This window comes from Acartia tonsa, chromosome 12 (genome assembly GCF_053477335.1).
Source record: "Acartia tonsa isolate MP-2025a chromosome 12, ASM5347733v1, whole genome shotgun sequence".
Classification (NCBI taxonomy): Eukaryota; Metazoa; Arthropoda; class Copepoda; order Calanoida; family Acartiidae; genus Acartia; species Acartia tonsa.
The window spans coordinates 11446949-11465848 of NC_137271.1; the positions used below are offsets into that span (position 1 = coordinate 11446949).

The 18900-nt window shown below is 33.9% G+C and overlaps 1 protein-coding gene across 1 annotated transcript; it reads right to left on the reverse strand.

The window, feature by feature from the left end:
• LOC145334278 (tereporin-Ts1-like) lies at window positions 1-17892 on the reverse strand. Its single transcript, XM_080179673.1, has 9 exons — window positions 17822-17892; window positions 16963-17020; window positions 16656-16702; window positions 16133-16216; window positions 15148-15252; window positions 11827-11905; window positions 10215-10289; window positions 2674-2780; window positions 1-207 (listed from the first exon to the last, which is right to left on the reverse strand). Exons 1-9 carry the CDS (start codon window positions 17887-17889, stop codon window positions 30-32), a joined length of 801 nt encoding a protein of 266 aa, XP_080035799.1. The 5' UTR covers window positions 17890-17892; the 3' UTR covers window positions 1-29.
• Window positions 17893-18900: the final 1008 nt, after the last annotated feature.

An 18900-nucleotide genomic window follows, 5' to 3' on the forward strand; every position in this document is an offset into this window, starting at 1 on the left:
CTTAAATATAATATTAATCTATGATACATTTACAAATAACGAACACTCATAAAAACAGCATGTAATAGAACACAGCTAACAATCTGCAGTACAGCATATAGAACCGGTTTTGGATTGTTTGAGTTTCCCGCGCTTAGGCTGACAACAAACTCTGCCTGTTTGTGCTTGGAGTGGAGTTTCTGTTGCACAGATCTAGCCAGTCCCTCACTAAAAAAATATTACTTTTATATATTGACAATAGGTGTCTAAGATCTAATCTTTTTCAAGGGTCATGATCTATCTGTCTGTCTTTTTGTCTGCCATTCTGTCTGTCTTTCTGTCTGTCTTTCTATCTGTCTTTCTATCTGTCTTACTGCCTGTCTTTCTGTCTGTCTTTCTGTCTGTCTTTCTGTCTGTCTTTCTATCTGTCTGTCTTTCTGTCTGTTTTACTTAAGTCTGTTTGTTTGTCTGTCTTTCTGTCTGTCTGTCTTTCTGTCTTTTTCTCTCTGTCTTTCTGTCTGTACAGAAATATTGAGTTCAAAATTATAGGTGAATGCCTCCATGAAATTATCTATCTACTTACACCCTTCTACGGAGTACACTAATATTAAACAATGCATGATAGTTGAATAACATCATAAAACTATCTACCTATCTATTTACCTCCTTCTTGGGAGTACAGAACTATTGAGCACAGAATTATTGGTGAATACCTCTATGAAACTGTCTATATATCTATCTGTATATCTTTATATTCTAAGAATACCTCTATGATATTATCTATCTATCCACTTACCTTTTTTCTTGGGGGTACTGAATGAAACTATCTATATACTACCTCCTTCTTTGGAGAACAGAAATATTGTCTGTATGTCATTCTGTATATTTATATCTATCTATTTACCTCCTTCTTGGTAGTACAGAAATATTGAGCACAGAATGATAGGTGAATGCCTCCATGAAACTATCTATCTTTATATTCTAAGAATGCCTCCATGAAACTATCTATCTATCTATTTACCTCCATCTTGATAGTACAGAAATATTGTCTGTCTGTCTGTCTGTCTTGCTGTCTATCAATATCTATCTATTTACCTCCTTCTTGGTAGTACAGAAATATTGAGCACAGAATGATAGGTGAATGCCTCCATGAAACTGTCTATCTATCTATCTACCTCTTTCTTGAGAGTACATAAATATTGTCTGTCTGTATGTCTTTTTTTTCTGTCTGTCTGTCTTTCTGTCTATCTATATCTATCAACTTACCTCCTTCTTGGGAGTACAGAATGATAGGTGAATACCTATATGAAACTATCTACCTATCTAATTACCTCCTTTGTGGGAGTACAGATTGTCTATCCGTTTGTCTATTTCTATAACTATCTATTTACAACCTTCTTGGGAGTACAGAACTATTGAGCACAAAATGATAGGTGAATGTCTTTATGAAACTATCTATCTATTTACCTCCTTCTTGGTAGTACAGAAATATTGAGCACAGAATGATAGGTGAATGTTTCTATGAAACTATCTACCTATCTATTTACCTCCTTCTTGGCAGTACAGAAATATTGAGCACAGAATGATAGGTGAATGTTTCTATGAAACTATCTACCTATCTATTTACCTCCTTCTTGGTAGTACAGAAATATTGAGCACAGAATGATAGGTGAATACCTCTATAAAACTATCTATCTATCTTATTATCTCCATCTTGGGGGTACAGAAATATTGATTGCCTGTTTCTGACTATCTATATCTATCTATCTATCTATTTACCTCCTTCTTGGTAGTAGAGAAATATTGTCTGTCTGTCTGTCTTTCTGTCTATCTATATCTATCAACTTACCTCCTTCTTGAGAGTACAGAAATATTGAGCACAGAATGATAGGTATTCACCTCCATGAAACTATCTATCTATCTATTTACCTTCTTCTTGGGGAGTACAGAACTATTGAGCTCAAAATTATAGGTGAATGCCTCCATGAAATTATCTATCTATCTACTTACACCCTTCTATGGAGTACACTATATTGAGCAATGTATGATAGTTGAATGCCATCATAAAACTATCTACCTATCTATGTACCTTCTTCTTGGTAGTACAGAAATATTGAGCACAGAATGATAGTTGAATGCCTCATTGAGACTATCTATATTTATATTCTAGGAATGCCTCCATGAAACTATCTATTCTATAGACTTACCTTCTTCTAGGGAGTACAGAAATATTGAGTACAGAATGATAGGTGAATGTCTCTACGAAACTATCTATCTTTATATTCTAGGAATGCCTCCATGAAACTATCTATCTATCTATCTACCTCCTTCTTGGTAGTACAGAAATATTGAGCACAGAATGATAGGTGAATGTCTCTATGAAACTATCTATCTATCTATTTACCTCCTTCTTGGTAGTACATAAATATTGTCTGTCTGTCTGTCTGTCTTTCTATCAATATCTATCTATTTACCTTCTTCTTGGAAGTACAAAACTATTGAGCATAGAATGATTGGTGAATGTCTCTATGAAACTATCTATCTATCTATCTGTCAATCTTTATATTCTAAGAATGCCTCCATGAAACTGTCTTTCCGTCTGTCTATTTGTTTTTCTGGCTGTCTGTCTTTCTATCTTCTGTCTGTCAGTTGGTCTTTCTGTCTGTGTTTTTCTGTCTATATCTATCTATTTACCTCCTTCTTGGTAGTACAGAAATATTGAGCACAGAATGATAGGTGAATGCCTCCATGAACCCCTTGACTACCAGCAATGAGTTTGAAAAGGACAGCTGTCTGCCAGCCTAAAATAAATAAATATTAAAAAGCTGTTGTCTTTTTTATTGAAATAAAAATTTCTCGTGTACAGACATACAACCCCATAGATCATCTATAAATCGGTTGAGATAGAGCCAAAATAACAGAGTACTTAACTAGGGTCACTTTATATGACAGAATAACAAACCTTTAAAGACAATTGGTTTGAAGGTCCCAAGGGCACAAAAAAGTATTCTTTGAATGATATTAAAATGTATAAAGTTTCCTCTCCCCGTTATAATAATCATGATAAAAACTGTGACTACTGCAGCTAAGTTAGGCGTGTGTCATTTAATGCAAAAATAGTCGAATTGCTTTGCTCATGATTTCTTATAAGAACTTCAGATAAGGTTCATAATATCAAAGGGTTATTGCCAGAACTCCAAAAACTCTTAGTCAAATAACAATACTAATTGGTTATACTTTATTATTTCAATTGTAACCACACCGTAAAATGTTTGTAAACATACTGTTTATTTTTCTGTACAGTAACTGGACAAAGTGTCTCAAAAATGTTACGTCATAAAAATGAGGGAGATGAGAGGAGAAGTAGAAAAGAAAATCCCTTAAAAAAAGATGGATAATCCTTCATTTTTATGACGTCACATAACTGATTTTTTACATGCATCTGTATTAAAAATTAAAAGGACAAGACAATGGCTGTTAAATCAAGGTTCATCTCCTATGATATGATACTCAAAATTACCCATTCTGTAGATAACAATAAGTGGTTGAAAAGTTTGGACACTCAACTTAATGACTCAAACAATCAAAATTCGATAAACTCTATTATATTAAATTCAAAACTACTCTGGGAAAGCTTTTAGTAAATTTTATGAATATAAATGTAAATTGTTATCCTATATTCTAATTTGAATTAAAGTATAAAACCCAGAGATGGAGTGTGCAAAAACACGGATAAAGGGGTCATTATTATGAACCCCTAGCGGCTGCCTTCCTATCATCCAAGGCTAGGAGAGTGCAGACAAAAAGCCTAGAACCTTCCTAAGACTTAAAATAGCCTAAAACTATCCATGGAAATATGTTGACCTTTTCTAAAGTGGAAGATTTAATCAATTTAGTGGTCAGCGAGATCCTAACCGTTTATAATAATTGAAAAAAAAAATAATAATTATTTCGGGGGAATGTGGGGATTTTGAGAAGATTTTTGGAACCATAGCGGTTAGCAAGATCCTTTAGTACACACAGGCAGATATTTTAAATATTTAGTCGTAAATGCGTAGTAAATTGGGGGGGGGGGGGTAAATACCCCTTCCTAAATGGTTAGGGGTACCCCCAACGGTATAGGTACAATTGTAATGGGGGGGGGGGGGGGTAAAATAAAAAATATTTTGGGGTTGCCTCCAAGATTCGTTTTTTTTGTGGGTGGGGGGGGGGGGTAATCACCCCATCCCCTTGGACGTCCTTGATTGTTAATAAAGCTATAATAAATTTAAGCTGTTACTGATTAGCTTAGAACTAGCAACGCCTGACCCTTTATCCCAGATGCAAAACACTCATGCAAAATTAATTCTCTAAAACATAGAGAAGGGCTTAATGCAAGATGGGGTAGTTATACAGTTTAGAAAACTGTCTTTGTTTTATTGCATACTTTCGGCTACACCCCTAGAGACCTCTAGGGGCAAGAGAAGGTGGAGGAGGGCACGGCCCTCTACTTATTAAAATTTTAGTTTGAAATTGAAAATTTCTAAAAAAAATTGTGAGAAATTTTTTCCCAGGATAGATTTCCCTTGGAAAGGTTGTGTATTCCCTTCGAAAATAGACTTCTTCTAGATATGTGAGAAGCTTCACTTTAAAGGAGAACACATACAGAGACACAAAGACATCCTGTTAATTTTATATATTTATATTTAAATATCATATAAAATTTAGTAACGCAGTCACTGTATAACATGCTCTGTACGTTCGTTATTTTTGATTAATTCTTTTTTCTATAAAATTCTAAGATTCTATCTAAATGCAAAACCTATTTCTCTTTCTAATTCTTTTCTTCTCTCTCTATCTAATTATCTATCTATATTTCTAATACTCTTTCTCTCTCTCTATCTTTCTCTCTCTCTCTCTCTCTCTGCATAAATCTTTATCTATACAAGACTAGCACAATTTCTACAGTGAAAAACATTTATTTTTGTGTTTTAATGTTAAATTACATATAGAGTTATACATTTTTAGGTCATGTTATGTGTTTTACACTTTTTAGGTTTCAGAACATATTTTTTATACAATTTCACCCTGTGCATTTTCCCACAAATTATTTAATTTCTTTCTCTCTTTTTCTCTTCCCTCTTCTCACTTTTTCTCCATCTCATTTTGCAATGTAATTTAGAGCAATTTAAACACATTTCTTTATGAGATCCGAGATAATAGGGTTTATGGACTTTAGAAAATTAAGTTATAGGATAGATTCAAAGTTCTACAAAAAGGAGTCAGACACTTTTACTAGGTTCAGAAGTTCCAAGATAAAAATCTATTTAAAAACAATGGATATAGAATCTACGTGGATATTATGACAGGGGAAAATTGTCAATTAAGATTGCTAAAACGAACATCATTTATTGGTCAGGTCGTTCACCCAGTAGGAGGGGAGGGGGTAAAGCGTGTGGATGGGGGTTCGTTATTTCAGCCAGCTACAAGTTTCACCTTATTAGAGTACAAGATAATATGGTGTAAGATCTCAGTAATAATAAATCCAATGCAATGTAACAAAACCCAAAAGGAAAAACCAAGGGAGCAAGGTAGGGGTGAATACCCACTTTTATGGCGAATGAAATAATAGTATGTCCTCTATGACCATTAGGGTGGGTTGATTTTGGACATTTTTTTTCTGAGGCCAAAGCGGGGATCTGCAAATGACTTGTATGAGTATAATACACCTCTGGATGATTTAAGAAATCTCGTTCCTAGCCTGAGAAAAACTAAAAAACCTCTACAAATTGGACAATTCTCAATAAACCTTTAAAAAATGTGTTTCTTTAGTGATTTCTAAGGCTAGGAACGAGATATTTTGAAACGGACAAAAGTTCCTGATTCAGCTCCTCAAGGCCTTTCCAGGGAGCACCATGAAGCCATAATTCTGATTCAAAAAAAATTTCGAATGTCGTCTTTGCATATTAATAAGTAATCAAATATATTTTTTAGTGGTCGCGTTCTAAAACTCAATTTTTTTAAATTCTTTTTCGGTCAGAAATGTTTTAAAGGTTAATTTTATCACTTGCATATCCCCTCTTTGTCTAATTCCGATATGAACCCAACTTAATGACCATACAGTATATAAAATTTCATATCAGACGTGTTGCATTAAAAGTGATTAATAAATCTTGGGACAGCAAAGGTTCAACACCCCATCTAATGTAATGATGTCGACAATCCCTTTTAAATTTAGTTTTCAAAAAAAGAAGAAATTTTTTTTTACACCCACCCCCCTTTAAAAATTTAAAGTCATATCGGTCCAACAAACACAGGTGGATAGACAAACATCCTGCTCCTTTTAAATAAAGGTTGTATTAGGTCCTCTATTCTTTCATAGCTTATGCTATTTTGTAAGTGCAATGTGCATTATGTAAATTAATTTTTTTTAACTATATTTATATTATTTTAAGGGATAAGATATTGAACGATAATTATTGTAAGTACCCAAAAATGATTTATATCCTTTTATGGATTATATTATTGGTTGAAAAGTTTGTACACCGCAAGTCTAAACCAATCAATCAAAATTCAATCGAAAAAGTTTTTAACGAATAAGATCAGAAGATGATTAAAGTCTCTCAACAGATTATGGCGTCAAACGATAAAAAATAACCAATGAGAGGCCAGCATATATTTTACCATTGGTCAATTATAGTGTATACTGGCCTCTCATTGGCTATTCTATCGTATGACGTCATTATCTGTTGAGGGGATTTAATCATCTTCATAAGATTACATTGATTCAAACTTTTGGCACTAGTTAATTTACTTTCATATGTCCCCACCCTTCCTTCTCCTAGTTTTAAGAGAAGGGTGGCTAATTAATTTTACAAATTTTTTGCTTACAATTAATATCTCATACTGTTATCCACAAGGAAAAATTGTAAGTAAATTGATTATTTCTTGGTTTTTCATCCTTGTTAACATCCCGGCTACACTTAAGCATGAGTGTGTTCGACCGTCAGTAAATTCAATGTAAATTTCTGTCATAAGGACTTTATTAAATCTAAAAAAAGAAACATAACTGTGATCGTTAAAATATCAATTTCATAAAATCTAGTTTGCATCACATTTACGTTCTTATATAAAAGTAACAGGATGTGTGTCTGTCTGACTGTATGTGTCAAAGGATCTCGCCAAACACCTAACCGATTTGTTTCTCCTATACAGTAAATTATCATAGGTCTTGGAATGGTTGATAACAATTTCAGGGGATGGTACCGCCACACTCCCCAATAAAACTAACCATAGAAAAAATTGCTCCATCACCAAAAAAATATTTAGCTAAAATTAAAAGTAGAGGGTCGCCCACCTCTCTTCAAGTGCCCCTAGAGATCTGTAGGGGGCGTAGCCGCTATTATATAATATATATAGCTACTAAACTTATTTCAAAAAGTTTGTTAGTAAATATTTGAATGTTACATAACTTTTAATTATGAATATGAAATGAACTAACCTCTATTTTGAAATGGAATTCACATTACAAAATTTTTAATTATTACAATGGCATCCATGTCCAAAAAAAGCGCAATGATAATTACAACAATTAAAGTATAATTACGCTCCAGAGGCCTCTTGTGGCACTATATGCTCCATTTTACACTTTACAATTTTTAGGGGGTTAGGGTTTTCGTTGGGCAATATCTCTTGGGGGGGGGGGGGGGGGGGGTAGAGGTACCTTGGCCCAAAAATAGTTATTACACTTTCCAGGACTTTCACTGAGAATCTTCACTGAAAAGGGGAGCAATATCGGTCCAGCGGTTTGCGAGATTTTTCAATACACACAGACATACAGACATCCTGTTACTTTTACATAGGGATATGCGTATTAAAATACGCGTGTCTAGTTAGATCCCGTAAACAGCTGGGCAGTTTACATGGCAATTATCAGATAATGTTATTTTTTATTCTGGATATTTTTAAAAAATATTTCAATTTGTCAATTAAAAAAACAGATCTATAGTATAGATTAATATACAGACAACTACCTCCCTTCCTTTTTCAAAGACCTCTTTCGTCTGCTTCTAAATTATTTTCTGCTAATTGGCTGTGTTAATATAAGCGACACCATTGGTTGATTATCAATGACCCAATATAAAGGTTGCACAAGGCGGTTGCGATGGGGAGATACAGTTATTTAACCCTTTCTCCCTCTAGTGTTTTACTCTAATAATAAAAATGCACATCCAATTACAAAAGATATATTTACAAACAGATGTACGGACAACATCATAATTATAGATTAGCAGCACTACTACAAAACACCAGAGATTTAGTGGGATACGACAATGACCGATAAACTGAACACATCAACAATGATGCTACACAAAATTACCACTTATGTAGATTACAATTAATAGTTCAAACGTTTGGAAACTCCATTTAATGAACCAACCAATCAAAATTCAATAAAAACCTACAAAGTTCCCATGGAATAAAAAACGTTATCATAAAACTTTGGATACCAGTGTAATAAATAACTGAATGACCCCTCCCTAATACATCCTCATTATTTCAACTATTGTCTATTTCAAACGAGAGAGATTAAATCATGGGTAAATATGAAAATTAACCAACTTTTTTTTTATAGAAAGAAATTTCCTGCTGTACCCCTAGCACCTAGGGACTCTCCCTATTCCAAGAGCTATGTAAGGGGAGCAGGACAAAGACAGCATACTACGTGCTATATAAAACTTCTTTATAATGTAGAACATTATCGGTTTATAGTTTAGCTATTTAGATGCATGTATATTTTATTTTTCATATATGCTTGTTCATGCCACTGCTAGTTTGTACAAAGCAATCATTTTAAAAAAGGCATGGAAGCCAACGAAGAAGATAACATAAACAAACAATTAGAACCATCATATTTTAAGTTTAAATTACATTTTGCCTGAAACTTTCATAAATTTATATGAATTAGGAGAAGATAAATTTATTTTCCATTGTCCTCTCCCTTTTCCCCAGGTAATGACAAAATGTGCACATGAAACACGAAAGGTCTCTCTCTCTCTTTCTCTCTCTCTCTCTCTCTCTCTCTCTCTCTCTCTCTCTCTCTCTCTCTCTCTCTCTCTCTCTCTCTCTCTCTATCTCTATCTCTATCTCTATCTCTATCTCTATCTCTATCTCTATCTCTATCTCTATCTCTATCTCTATCTCTATCTCTATCTCTATCTCTATCTCTATCTCTATCTCTATCTCTATCTCTATCTCTATCTCTCTCTCTCTCTCTCTCTCTCTCTCTCTCTCTCTCTCTCTCTCTCTCTCTCTCTCTCTCTCTCTCTCTCTCTCTCTCTCTCTCTCTCTCTCTCATTTAAACGACAATGAATCACAAACTTTTATAAGGGTAATTTATTTCAACTAAAACAAGGATGACAACATCCATAATAATAAATAAAAAACTAGACAATAGTTCTAGATAATTGCTGGAAGGAAAGAGAAAATGGTTACTCTGGTTGGTTCATTAAGTTTAGTTTCCAAATGTTTCAACCACTAATTGTAATCTACAGCGGGGGTAATTTTTTGTATCATCATCATTAGAGATACACATAAATTTATCGGCCAATGTTTTAGATCCCTAGGAAGATTTCAAATTTTTAGTTTTCAGTTGCAAATTTACTTTATAATTCAATATGTTCGTCCGTCAGAAAGAAAATGTAAGGGTGAATTTGTTTATTCAGCCATTAATCAAGATAGATTGCTTACTTTTTTTGTGAAGAACGTTATGAGCATCAATAATTAACTTACTGTGTCCGTCGGTTTATCGGTAATGCTCTTAGAATATGAATTTACTTGGCTTCTATTGAAATAGACGATTTTTTTTGCAGATTCTTAATTGAGCCTAATTTTTTTGTGTCAAACATATGATTTATGTTATTTATTAACTGCTTTTAAAGATAAACGGCTAAGATTTTTATGGAAATTTTTCTGATCAATAAGTATTCAGTTTATAGCCAGTGCTACTCAGTCATGCCGTTTATAAGATATTAATGAATATGTTATTGTTACCTTACTCCTAGTATAAGCAGTACTTTCCCCATCGAACATTTAAAAAATGCGATTAAATATTCGTGCCGTTTATAAGATATTAATGAACATGTTATGCCTACCTTACTCCTAGTATAAGCAGTACTTTCCCCCATCGAACATTTAATAAATGCGATTAAATATTCTTGCCGTTGAGGAGATATTAATGAACATGATATGGTTACCTTACTCCTAGTATAAGCAGTACTTTCCCCATAATACATTTGGTTAAACCAGTAGGCTCCACTAGTCAAACGGTCCTGAAAACAAAAACAAATGTGAAGTTAGGAAATTATTTTGTCATTATGTCATTATGGAAATAGCGTTATTTGGTAGTTTGAATAATGTAATTATTAGAATAGCTCAATATGGTAGAAATAGAATATTTATAAAATTTGCTATAAATTGCTCTAGTACCCAAAGAAATATACCTTTTATTCGTTGGCTCAAAAACTTTGGGTAATTTAACGAATTTTGATTGGTCGGCCCTAACAACAAATCTATAGTATAGATATATATACAGACAAATATCTCCCCTCATTTTTCAAAGACTTCTTTCGTCTGCTTCTAAATTATTTTCTGCTACTTAGCTATGTAATATAAGCGACACCATTGGTTGATTTTCAATGACCCAATAGAAAGGTTGCACAAGACGATTGCAATGGGGAGATGCAGTTATTTAACCCTTTCTCCTTCTAGTGTTTTACTCTAATGTCCTAACTATTAGTGTTCAAACTTTTTACCCAAAAATTTAATCAACTAAAGGTATAGGTTTTAAAAGCGAAGCTTTTCTATAATTAGGGTTGGTCCGTCCGTCCGTACGTCCGTCACAAACGGATAGCTTTTTTCGTTAATTTAGGCATGTTAGAGTTGTCCTATCGATTTCAAACTTTGCATGGTGGTTTCCTTTAGTAGTTAGGAACGATTTAGAAAGCGTAGCAACTCTATAATCATAACAAGAATGCCCGTACGTCCATTTTAAACATGTTGATTTTTTTACTTTTTAACACCAAATTTTAAGTGATCTAATCATCCGATTGATCTGATTTTTGGTATGTTGATGGAAAACAATCCTGGAAAAACTAAGTATAATGTTATAAACAATGCCACTCTATAATCAAGTCCTAAAAATGTAATTATGTCCATAAACATTATCCTGTATCAAGCAGTTTTTCAACAAATATACTTACAATTTTGCTCCGATTCAAATACATTTATATTCTGATTATTTAGTTCTGACACTATATAAGTGTTAATGTCCGTTTGTCCTACCATTTCAGTGCTTCGCTTTTATGGATGTTGTCATGTTTGTTTTTTCATAATTAGGTTGGGGACATCAATCTTTCGCCCTTTATCCTTTATCCTTTAAGATTCCTATAAAAAAGTATATGTAGACAGAAAACCCGCGATTGCAGCGTAACACATTATCGAGAAGGTGATACGATTCGGATCTTGGCCTAATACTGCGTCATAACTTAAGAAGTCAAAAATGCTGCTATGTCATGTTCACGACAAAAAGAAGTTAGAGTAGGAGGAATGCCTTGGTCCAAAACAGTCGAAACTCAGATAAATCCACAGCTATGACTTCCAGTCAAAGGTAGTGAAAACAAAGGATTGGTTGTCTAAAGGACGGTTGTAATCATTGAGCAATCTTTGGTTCCATAGATATACTGTAATAGAAAATGACTTTGTATCCCGTCCTCAAAGTCTATCCGAGGCTAAAAAAGTAAAGACAGAAATGGCTAGACCAACTTGTAGTAATTGTAGAGTAATAATGTTTATAGATACTAAGCTTACCTTTTGAAAAACCATACCAATAGCGTAGTAAGTATCTCTAAGATTTAAGTTAAATGGAACACTCCACATTACCATTAACCTAAAAAACATTCTAATTTAGTCTGAATTCTACAAAAAAAACACAGGGATGGTATTTATGCCTGAAAATTGCATTTTTAAAATTGTAATTTCTAAATACAATGTCAATAAAGTAACCCGCGAACATAACCCGCGACCGTGGCTCAAAACGTAGCGCATCCGCTTGTCGTCGGGAAGGTGATAGGTTCGAATCTTGGGCCGACACCGCGTCATAACTAAAGACCTTAAAAATAGTTCCTACTGCTGCTATGTCAGATGCGCGACATAAATAGTTAGAGTAAGGGGAATGCCTTGGCCCAAAACAGGCGTAACTCGTTACCATGCACAGTTGGGACTTCTCAGACAAAGGTTGTGCATCACAGAGAGTTGGTTGTCTGTTGGATGTTACTTAACCTAATATCCTTGGGTGTTTGGACAGAGAAGGGTGCGTAACAGTCAACATTAGTTCTCCTGGATTGCTGTACCAGGACCTGGACAGTACATCAAGTCGATAAGGTCCTTGACTGCAATCCCGCCCGTATGAGGTACTTTACTAGGTAACCCGCGACCATGGCCTAACATGTTGCGCATCCGATCGCCATCTTGAATCTTGACTAAACATTGCTTCATACTAAAGACGCTAAAAATGGATCCTACTGTTACTATTTCAGATGCTCAATTTTAATAGATAGAGTAGGGGTAATGCCTTAGCACAAAACAGGCGTTAGGGCAGTTAGGATTTCCAGGCAGAAGTTGTGCAATAAAAAAGAGTTGGTTTTCAGATGGGTGTTACTTGAACTAATACCACGCGTGTTTGGAAAAAAGGAATCACTGTGGGCTAGAATTGAATCAAGACAAAAGTAAGTGCCGAGCCCTGAGACCTATGTATGGTGAAAATAGACATAAAACCATGGTGATTCCAGATAAAACCAAAATATTTCAGCGGGGGCTTTTTGAGAAAATTAGATTTGAAAATTTCAAGTTCAATTTTCACCCACTAGGAGTTGCCGCAAATTATCTATTTTAAATTTTGAACAACTTTGCTTTTTTTAAGTTCTTCATAAAACCACTCCTGAAGGGAGTTAATAAATGGCCATTTTTATCACTTGCTTTGCAAAGGTCACGAAAATTTAGCCTAAAATAAATCATATATGGAGAGGTTTTAAGAAGGACTTCATAAAAGCAAAGTTGTTCAAAATTTTAAATAAATAATATTTGCTTTTCTTATTAGATTTTATTTATTTAGATTACTACCAGTAATTATAATCATAATACTTATTTGAAAAGTTGTGTGATTTATATAAAGTTATGCTTAAAAAAATCCTTTTCCTTGAATTTATAAAAAGTATTAATGTCTAATGCATCCAGAAAAATGTTAAAAGACTACAAACTTTTGAAATGGAAGAAACTTTTATGATTTAGATCCACATCCCATCCAATAACAATAAAAATGAAGAAATACGTGGATAAGTGTCGTCAATTAGGTTGCTAATTCAGACCTCATTTATGGGTCAAATTGTTCATCCAGTAGGAGAGGAGGAGATGGGATAAAGAGGATGAGGGGTTGTTTTTTTTGCCAGCCACAAGTTTCACTTTATTAGAGAACATCATAATCTGGTGTAAGATCCAAGTAATAATAGATTCATTAAATAAATAAATATATAGATTAGCTCCAAAGTCGTAGCGGTTCCTTGCCCACTATAAATGCAGAAATTATCAACCCATTTTATCCGACTTATTATTATGTTCAGCTATTGGATGTTACTGCCTATTTTTTAGAATACTTTTCCTGTCCTAGATCACAATGCAAAAAGTTTTTTAGAATATTTATAGGTGCAAAAATTTGATGGTTATACGGTTCATTCATTAATCATGACAGCAAGTGAAAACAGATTATTCGTTGCTGACCCCCCCCCCTCTTTATTAGCAAAATAAGTTGAAAATAATTCTCAACCAGTGAATCAAGCCTTCGAGACTACCCAATACCCAATCTAACCTAACCCAATCTAACCTTAAAATAACAATTAAATGTTTCTCAATTTATTAAAAAGAATAGAGAGGGGGGTTGTTGTTCTATGCTTGACTAAGCACCTTGGGAAAAAACACCGTTTTTCTTTTTAACCTAGCCCGCTATTGCCTAAACATGGTTTTGCCCTTTTAATTTAAAAAAAAAGAGTAAGAAAGCTTTGATAATAGGGTTACAAAATTTATAAAAAAAATATTGGAGGTTTAGAATCAAATAAAAAACTGTATATAATCTAACATTTTCCCATATCTAAAATAATCCTGATTAAGACAAAATTTATTTTACAATGGTACCCTATATTGTACATAAAAGTAAAGCTAACCTTCAACCATTTTATAGTTCAAAGTTGCTTGACATAGAACAAACAAGATTTTTGCATTTTTTAAAAGCATCATGAATCCTACTTTAGATCATATGGAGTACAGGGATGATTAGGTTCAGGAGTAGCGCAGCGATTACATGTATAGAATATAGAAATTTATACTTTTTCCTTAAGCAAATCTTTTCTACATTAGGTATAGGTGGATCTATTCTACATTTGAGTAAATAGGTATATTAAGAGTGAAATTTATAAGCCTTTAACTAAAACTGATGTACAACTATATTTGTTGTCTTTGGTTGTTCTTTGCATTTTAGACAATTATACTCTTATGGGTGTAATCTACATTTGAGTTGCTTAATTCTGATAATAGATTTAAAAAGTTCCAGCACTATAATTTCATTTCAGGGATGGTAAACCTATAAGTGTATCATTTCAAAACTGTAGGTGAATTCAAATGGATATAGGATATACGTGTATATATCGACAAGGTAAAATTTGTCGTTAATTTAACTTGCTAATATGGACCTCATTTAATGGCCAGTTCGTTCATCCTGTAGAAGGGGCGGGGATGGGGTAAAGGATGTGGATGGTGGTATCGTTATTTTATCCAGCTGCCAGCATCACTCTATCAGAGTATATTAAAACCTGGTGCAACATCCAAGTAATAATATACTGATTCTACGAAGCTGTCTATAGTGCCCTAACAAAATGGCTTTTGGCCTACGTATTCTATTGACTACAGGAAATACCCTATAACCCATCTCTTTTCTAAGGGTTTATATCCCCCTTCACCTTTTTAATTCCCTCTACTATGACGTTAATAGAATTGGTAGGCCAAGATCTGTGACATACATTGCCATTTTCCTAGGGTACTAAACACAGCTACGTATTCTACTAAATTGTGGGTAATGTTAACCTGAGGTTGATATCCATAAGCCTCCACGAGAGGATGCCACAGGTGCCCATAAGAGGGTTAGTCTGATGGGCCACTATAACCTCTCTATATCCAGGATAAATGTTTCTAAATAGAAAAAAAGGGATGACAAGTAGCAAAGCACAAAAAATCATGTATGGAAAAACGGACCAAATGGCCAAATTTATTTATGTATTAAAATTATGACCAACAGGCAAACGGACCAAATTATTGTACCCTATCTTGGACCTTTAGTTGTACTAATTGTACCCTACCTTGGACCTCCAATTGTACTAATTGTACCCTTCCTTGGACCTCTAGTTGTACTAATTGTACCCTACCTTGGACCTCTAGTTGTACTAATTGTACCCTACCTTGGACCTCTAGTTGTACTAATTGTATCCTACCTTGGACCTCTAGTTGTACTAATTGTACCCTACCTTGTACTTCTAGTTGTACTAATTGTACCCTACCTTGGATCTATGTTGTACTAATTGTATCCTACCTTGGACCTCTAGTTGTACTAATTGTACCCTACCTTGGACCTCTAGTTTTACTAATTATACTTTACATTTGACCTCTAGTTTTACTGATTATACTCTTCCTTGGACCTCTAGTTGTACTAATTGTACCATACCTTGGACCTCTAGTTGTACTAATTTTACTCTTCCTTGGACCTCTAGTTGTACTAATTGTACCATACCTTGGACCTCAAGTTTTACAAATTGTACCATACCTTGGACCTATGGTTGTACTAATTGGACCTCTAGTTGTACTAATTGTACCCTACCTTGTACCTCTAGTTGTACTAATTTTACCCTACCTTGGACCTCTAGTTTTACTAATTGTACCCTACCTTGGACCTCTAGTTGTACTTATTGTACCCTACCTTGGACCTCTAGTTGTACTAATTATACCCTACCTTGGATCTCTAGTTGTACTAATTGTACCCTACCTTGGACCTCTAGTTGTACTAATTATACCCTACCTTGGACCTCTAGTTGTACTAATTGTACCACATTCAGGGCTAGCTTCAACATCAAGTAAAGTGTACAACGACCAATTTTCAATACTGAAAAAGTACATATGATGTCAATATAATTCCAGTAAGGCTTCGAAACCAATTAATAAAAAATTATGTATCGTATCCTAATAGTTATAGACAATTTTCTACGAATAGTAAAATGAAAAGTTATAAAATAAATTCCTGTTTTGTTGGTCTGGGCCCTTGGCCCCTCGGGGCCAACAAAACCGAAATTAGTCATATAATTAATCTTTTACTATTCGCGGAAAGCTGTCTATATTACGATGCGATTAATAACTATTATGATTAAAACTATGATTTATTGTTTTTAGGAAAATTTAATTATTGAGGAACAGTTACAGTTGAATTTGAATAGAAAATTTTGGCCAATAGGATTGTTCTATTAATTTAAAAGTTTTGGCATAATTTTTGGCATACTTATGCTATATATCAATAGTGTAAACAACAAATTTACAACAATATCTACCTTATAATACATCTAACATTACTTTCAGATTTGTTCATTTTGATATCCCTGTAGTTATAACTTGCTTAAACCAAGTAGCTGTGTTTAGTGCCCTAGGAAAAGGGGGATAGAAGTCACCGCTTTTGGCCTACCTATTCTATTGATATCATAGAGGGAAAAAGAAAGGGAAGGGGGAAAAAACCCTAGAAAAGAGATGCGGTATAGGGTAATTCCTGACGTTATTAGAATAGGTAGGCCAAAAGCAGTAACAAATATCCCCATTAGGACACTATAGACAGCTACCATATTGGGTGTATAAGCAAGTTTTCCTAACAGTAGTTGTATTGAGCGAGGGTCCATTATTCACCAAACCTCGCTGTTCTAACCTAAAGTATATATTAAACATGATCGTTTATCTAAACCTAAGGTTTAGATTATATTTTGACAGTCTATGGTCTGAAAAGCTTTCCTTGGAAGCATGCTGTTTCCTATAAAATCTTTTAATCATCAATGAGGAAGATAATCTCAGATTATAATTAACCACAGTTTGACCTCAATATAGCGTTAAATGACTATTTATAAGAATTTTAAATAATTATTTTTGCTGCATTAATAGTCTAATTTTACTCTAAGACAATAAAGAAAAAATGAGCTATGGAGTTGTGGCATTAGGTAATAGAAGTAAAGTGGCTCCTGAATTAATCTACATTCCTTTCTCAACCTCAATTTTATGATATTCTTAAATAGTAAAAAAGAAAAAATAGGATGTTAAATATCCTGAGTACCCATATCAATTACCAAACTATATAAAAAGTCAAAATATCAAATAGGATGTAAACATCCATAACACACAAAACAATATTTAATGCTAACCTCTTTAGGGCTTGGTGTCGCTTCGGGTTTCAGACCTATCCACGCACCTTGAAACATACGCCGCGTCTCAATAGCGGTGTAAACCGTCCATTCGCCCTATAGACAACCAACCCTTTGATTGCACGAACTTTGTCTTGGAAGTCCTAACTGTCCTTGGTATTGAGTTGCGCCTGTTTTGCACAGAGACATTCCCCTACTCTAAATATTTTTGTCGCGCACGTGACCTGACATAGCAGCAGTGGGAATCATTTTTAACATCTTTAATTATGACGTGTGGAGCCATGGTCGAGGGTTAACCAATATGTAATACTTACAATTTTTTATGAAATTTTCCAGAGTAGATGAGCGGCAGTTGCAGGATTATTCCAAGTTCTAATAGCATTTTTTTTCTGAAAAAAAAATATTTTTTATGATTGGTTTGGAAGATTTTTAAGCAGGGAGGGCGTTGGGGGGGGGGGGGGACATTTGGCTGTTTCCTTTAAACCCTAAAGTTATATAATAACGTTTTCTTATTCGTTGGCTTACAACTTTGGAAACCTTTATTGAATTTTGATTGGATGGTTCATTAATGTGAGTGTACAAACATTTCAACCACTAATTGTAATCTACAGAAGGGTTAATTTTTTGTATCATCATTGAGGATGTACATCAAATTATCGGCCATTCTCTTATCTCTTTAGATTCCTGTTTTTAGGGAATTTTGATTGAATGGTTCATTAATGTGAGTGTACAAACATTTCAACCACTAATTGTAATCTACAGAAAGTGCCTATAATTTTGTGAATCATTATTAAGGATGTACATCAAATTATCGGCCATTGTCTTATCCCTTTAGATTCCTGTTTTTAGGGAATTTTGATTGGATGGTTCATTAATGTGAATGTACAAACGTTTCAACCACTAATTGTAATCTACAGAAGGTGCCTATAATTTTGTTAAAGATGTACATCAAATTATCGTTCATTGTCTTATTCCCTTAGATTCCTGTTTTTAGGGAATTTTGATTGGATGGTTTATTAATGTGAGTGTACAAACGTTTCAACCACTAATTGTAATCTACAGAAGGTGCCTATAATTTTGTTAAAGATGTACATCAAATTATCGTTCATTGTCTTATCTCTTTAGATTCCTGTTTTTAAGGAAATTTTAACCTATGTTGGATTATTGACTTATATACGCCCCAAAAGCATAATACATTTCTTCAACGAATGCTATTCTTTTCTAAAAGTTAGAGACGTTCACAAGATATTAAAGTTCAATAAAACACATACACGCTCATATTTGTTTTATGTTACCCCAGTAAGAAAGAGAAAGATTACAATATTAAACTTTTTAATATGTGTAAATTTGTTTATTTCCGTCAACTCTTAACCTCAACAAGTTAACTTCTTTT

Bases quoted from the DNA above. Each gene is read 5' to 3' on its own strand.
- LOC145334278 (XM_080179673.1), bottom strand. From the start codon at position 17,889: ATGCTATTAGAACTTGGAATAATCCTGCAACTGCCGCTCATCTACTCT. The intron at 15,253-16,132 runs GTAGGGTATAAT...TTTTCTATTTAG, and splicing joins AGTACAACTAGAGGTCCAAG to AAACATTTATCCTGGATATA. The intron at 208-2,673 runs GTAAATAGATAG...ATATTTTTTTAG, and splicing joins TCTGTACTACCAAGAAGGAG to TGAGGGACTGGCTAGATCTG.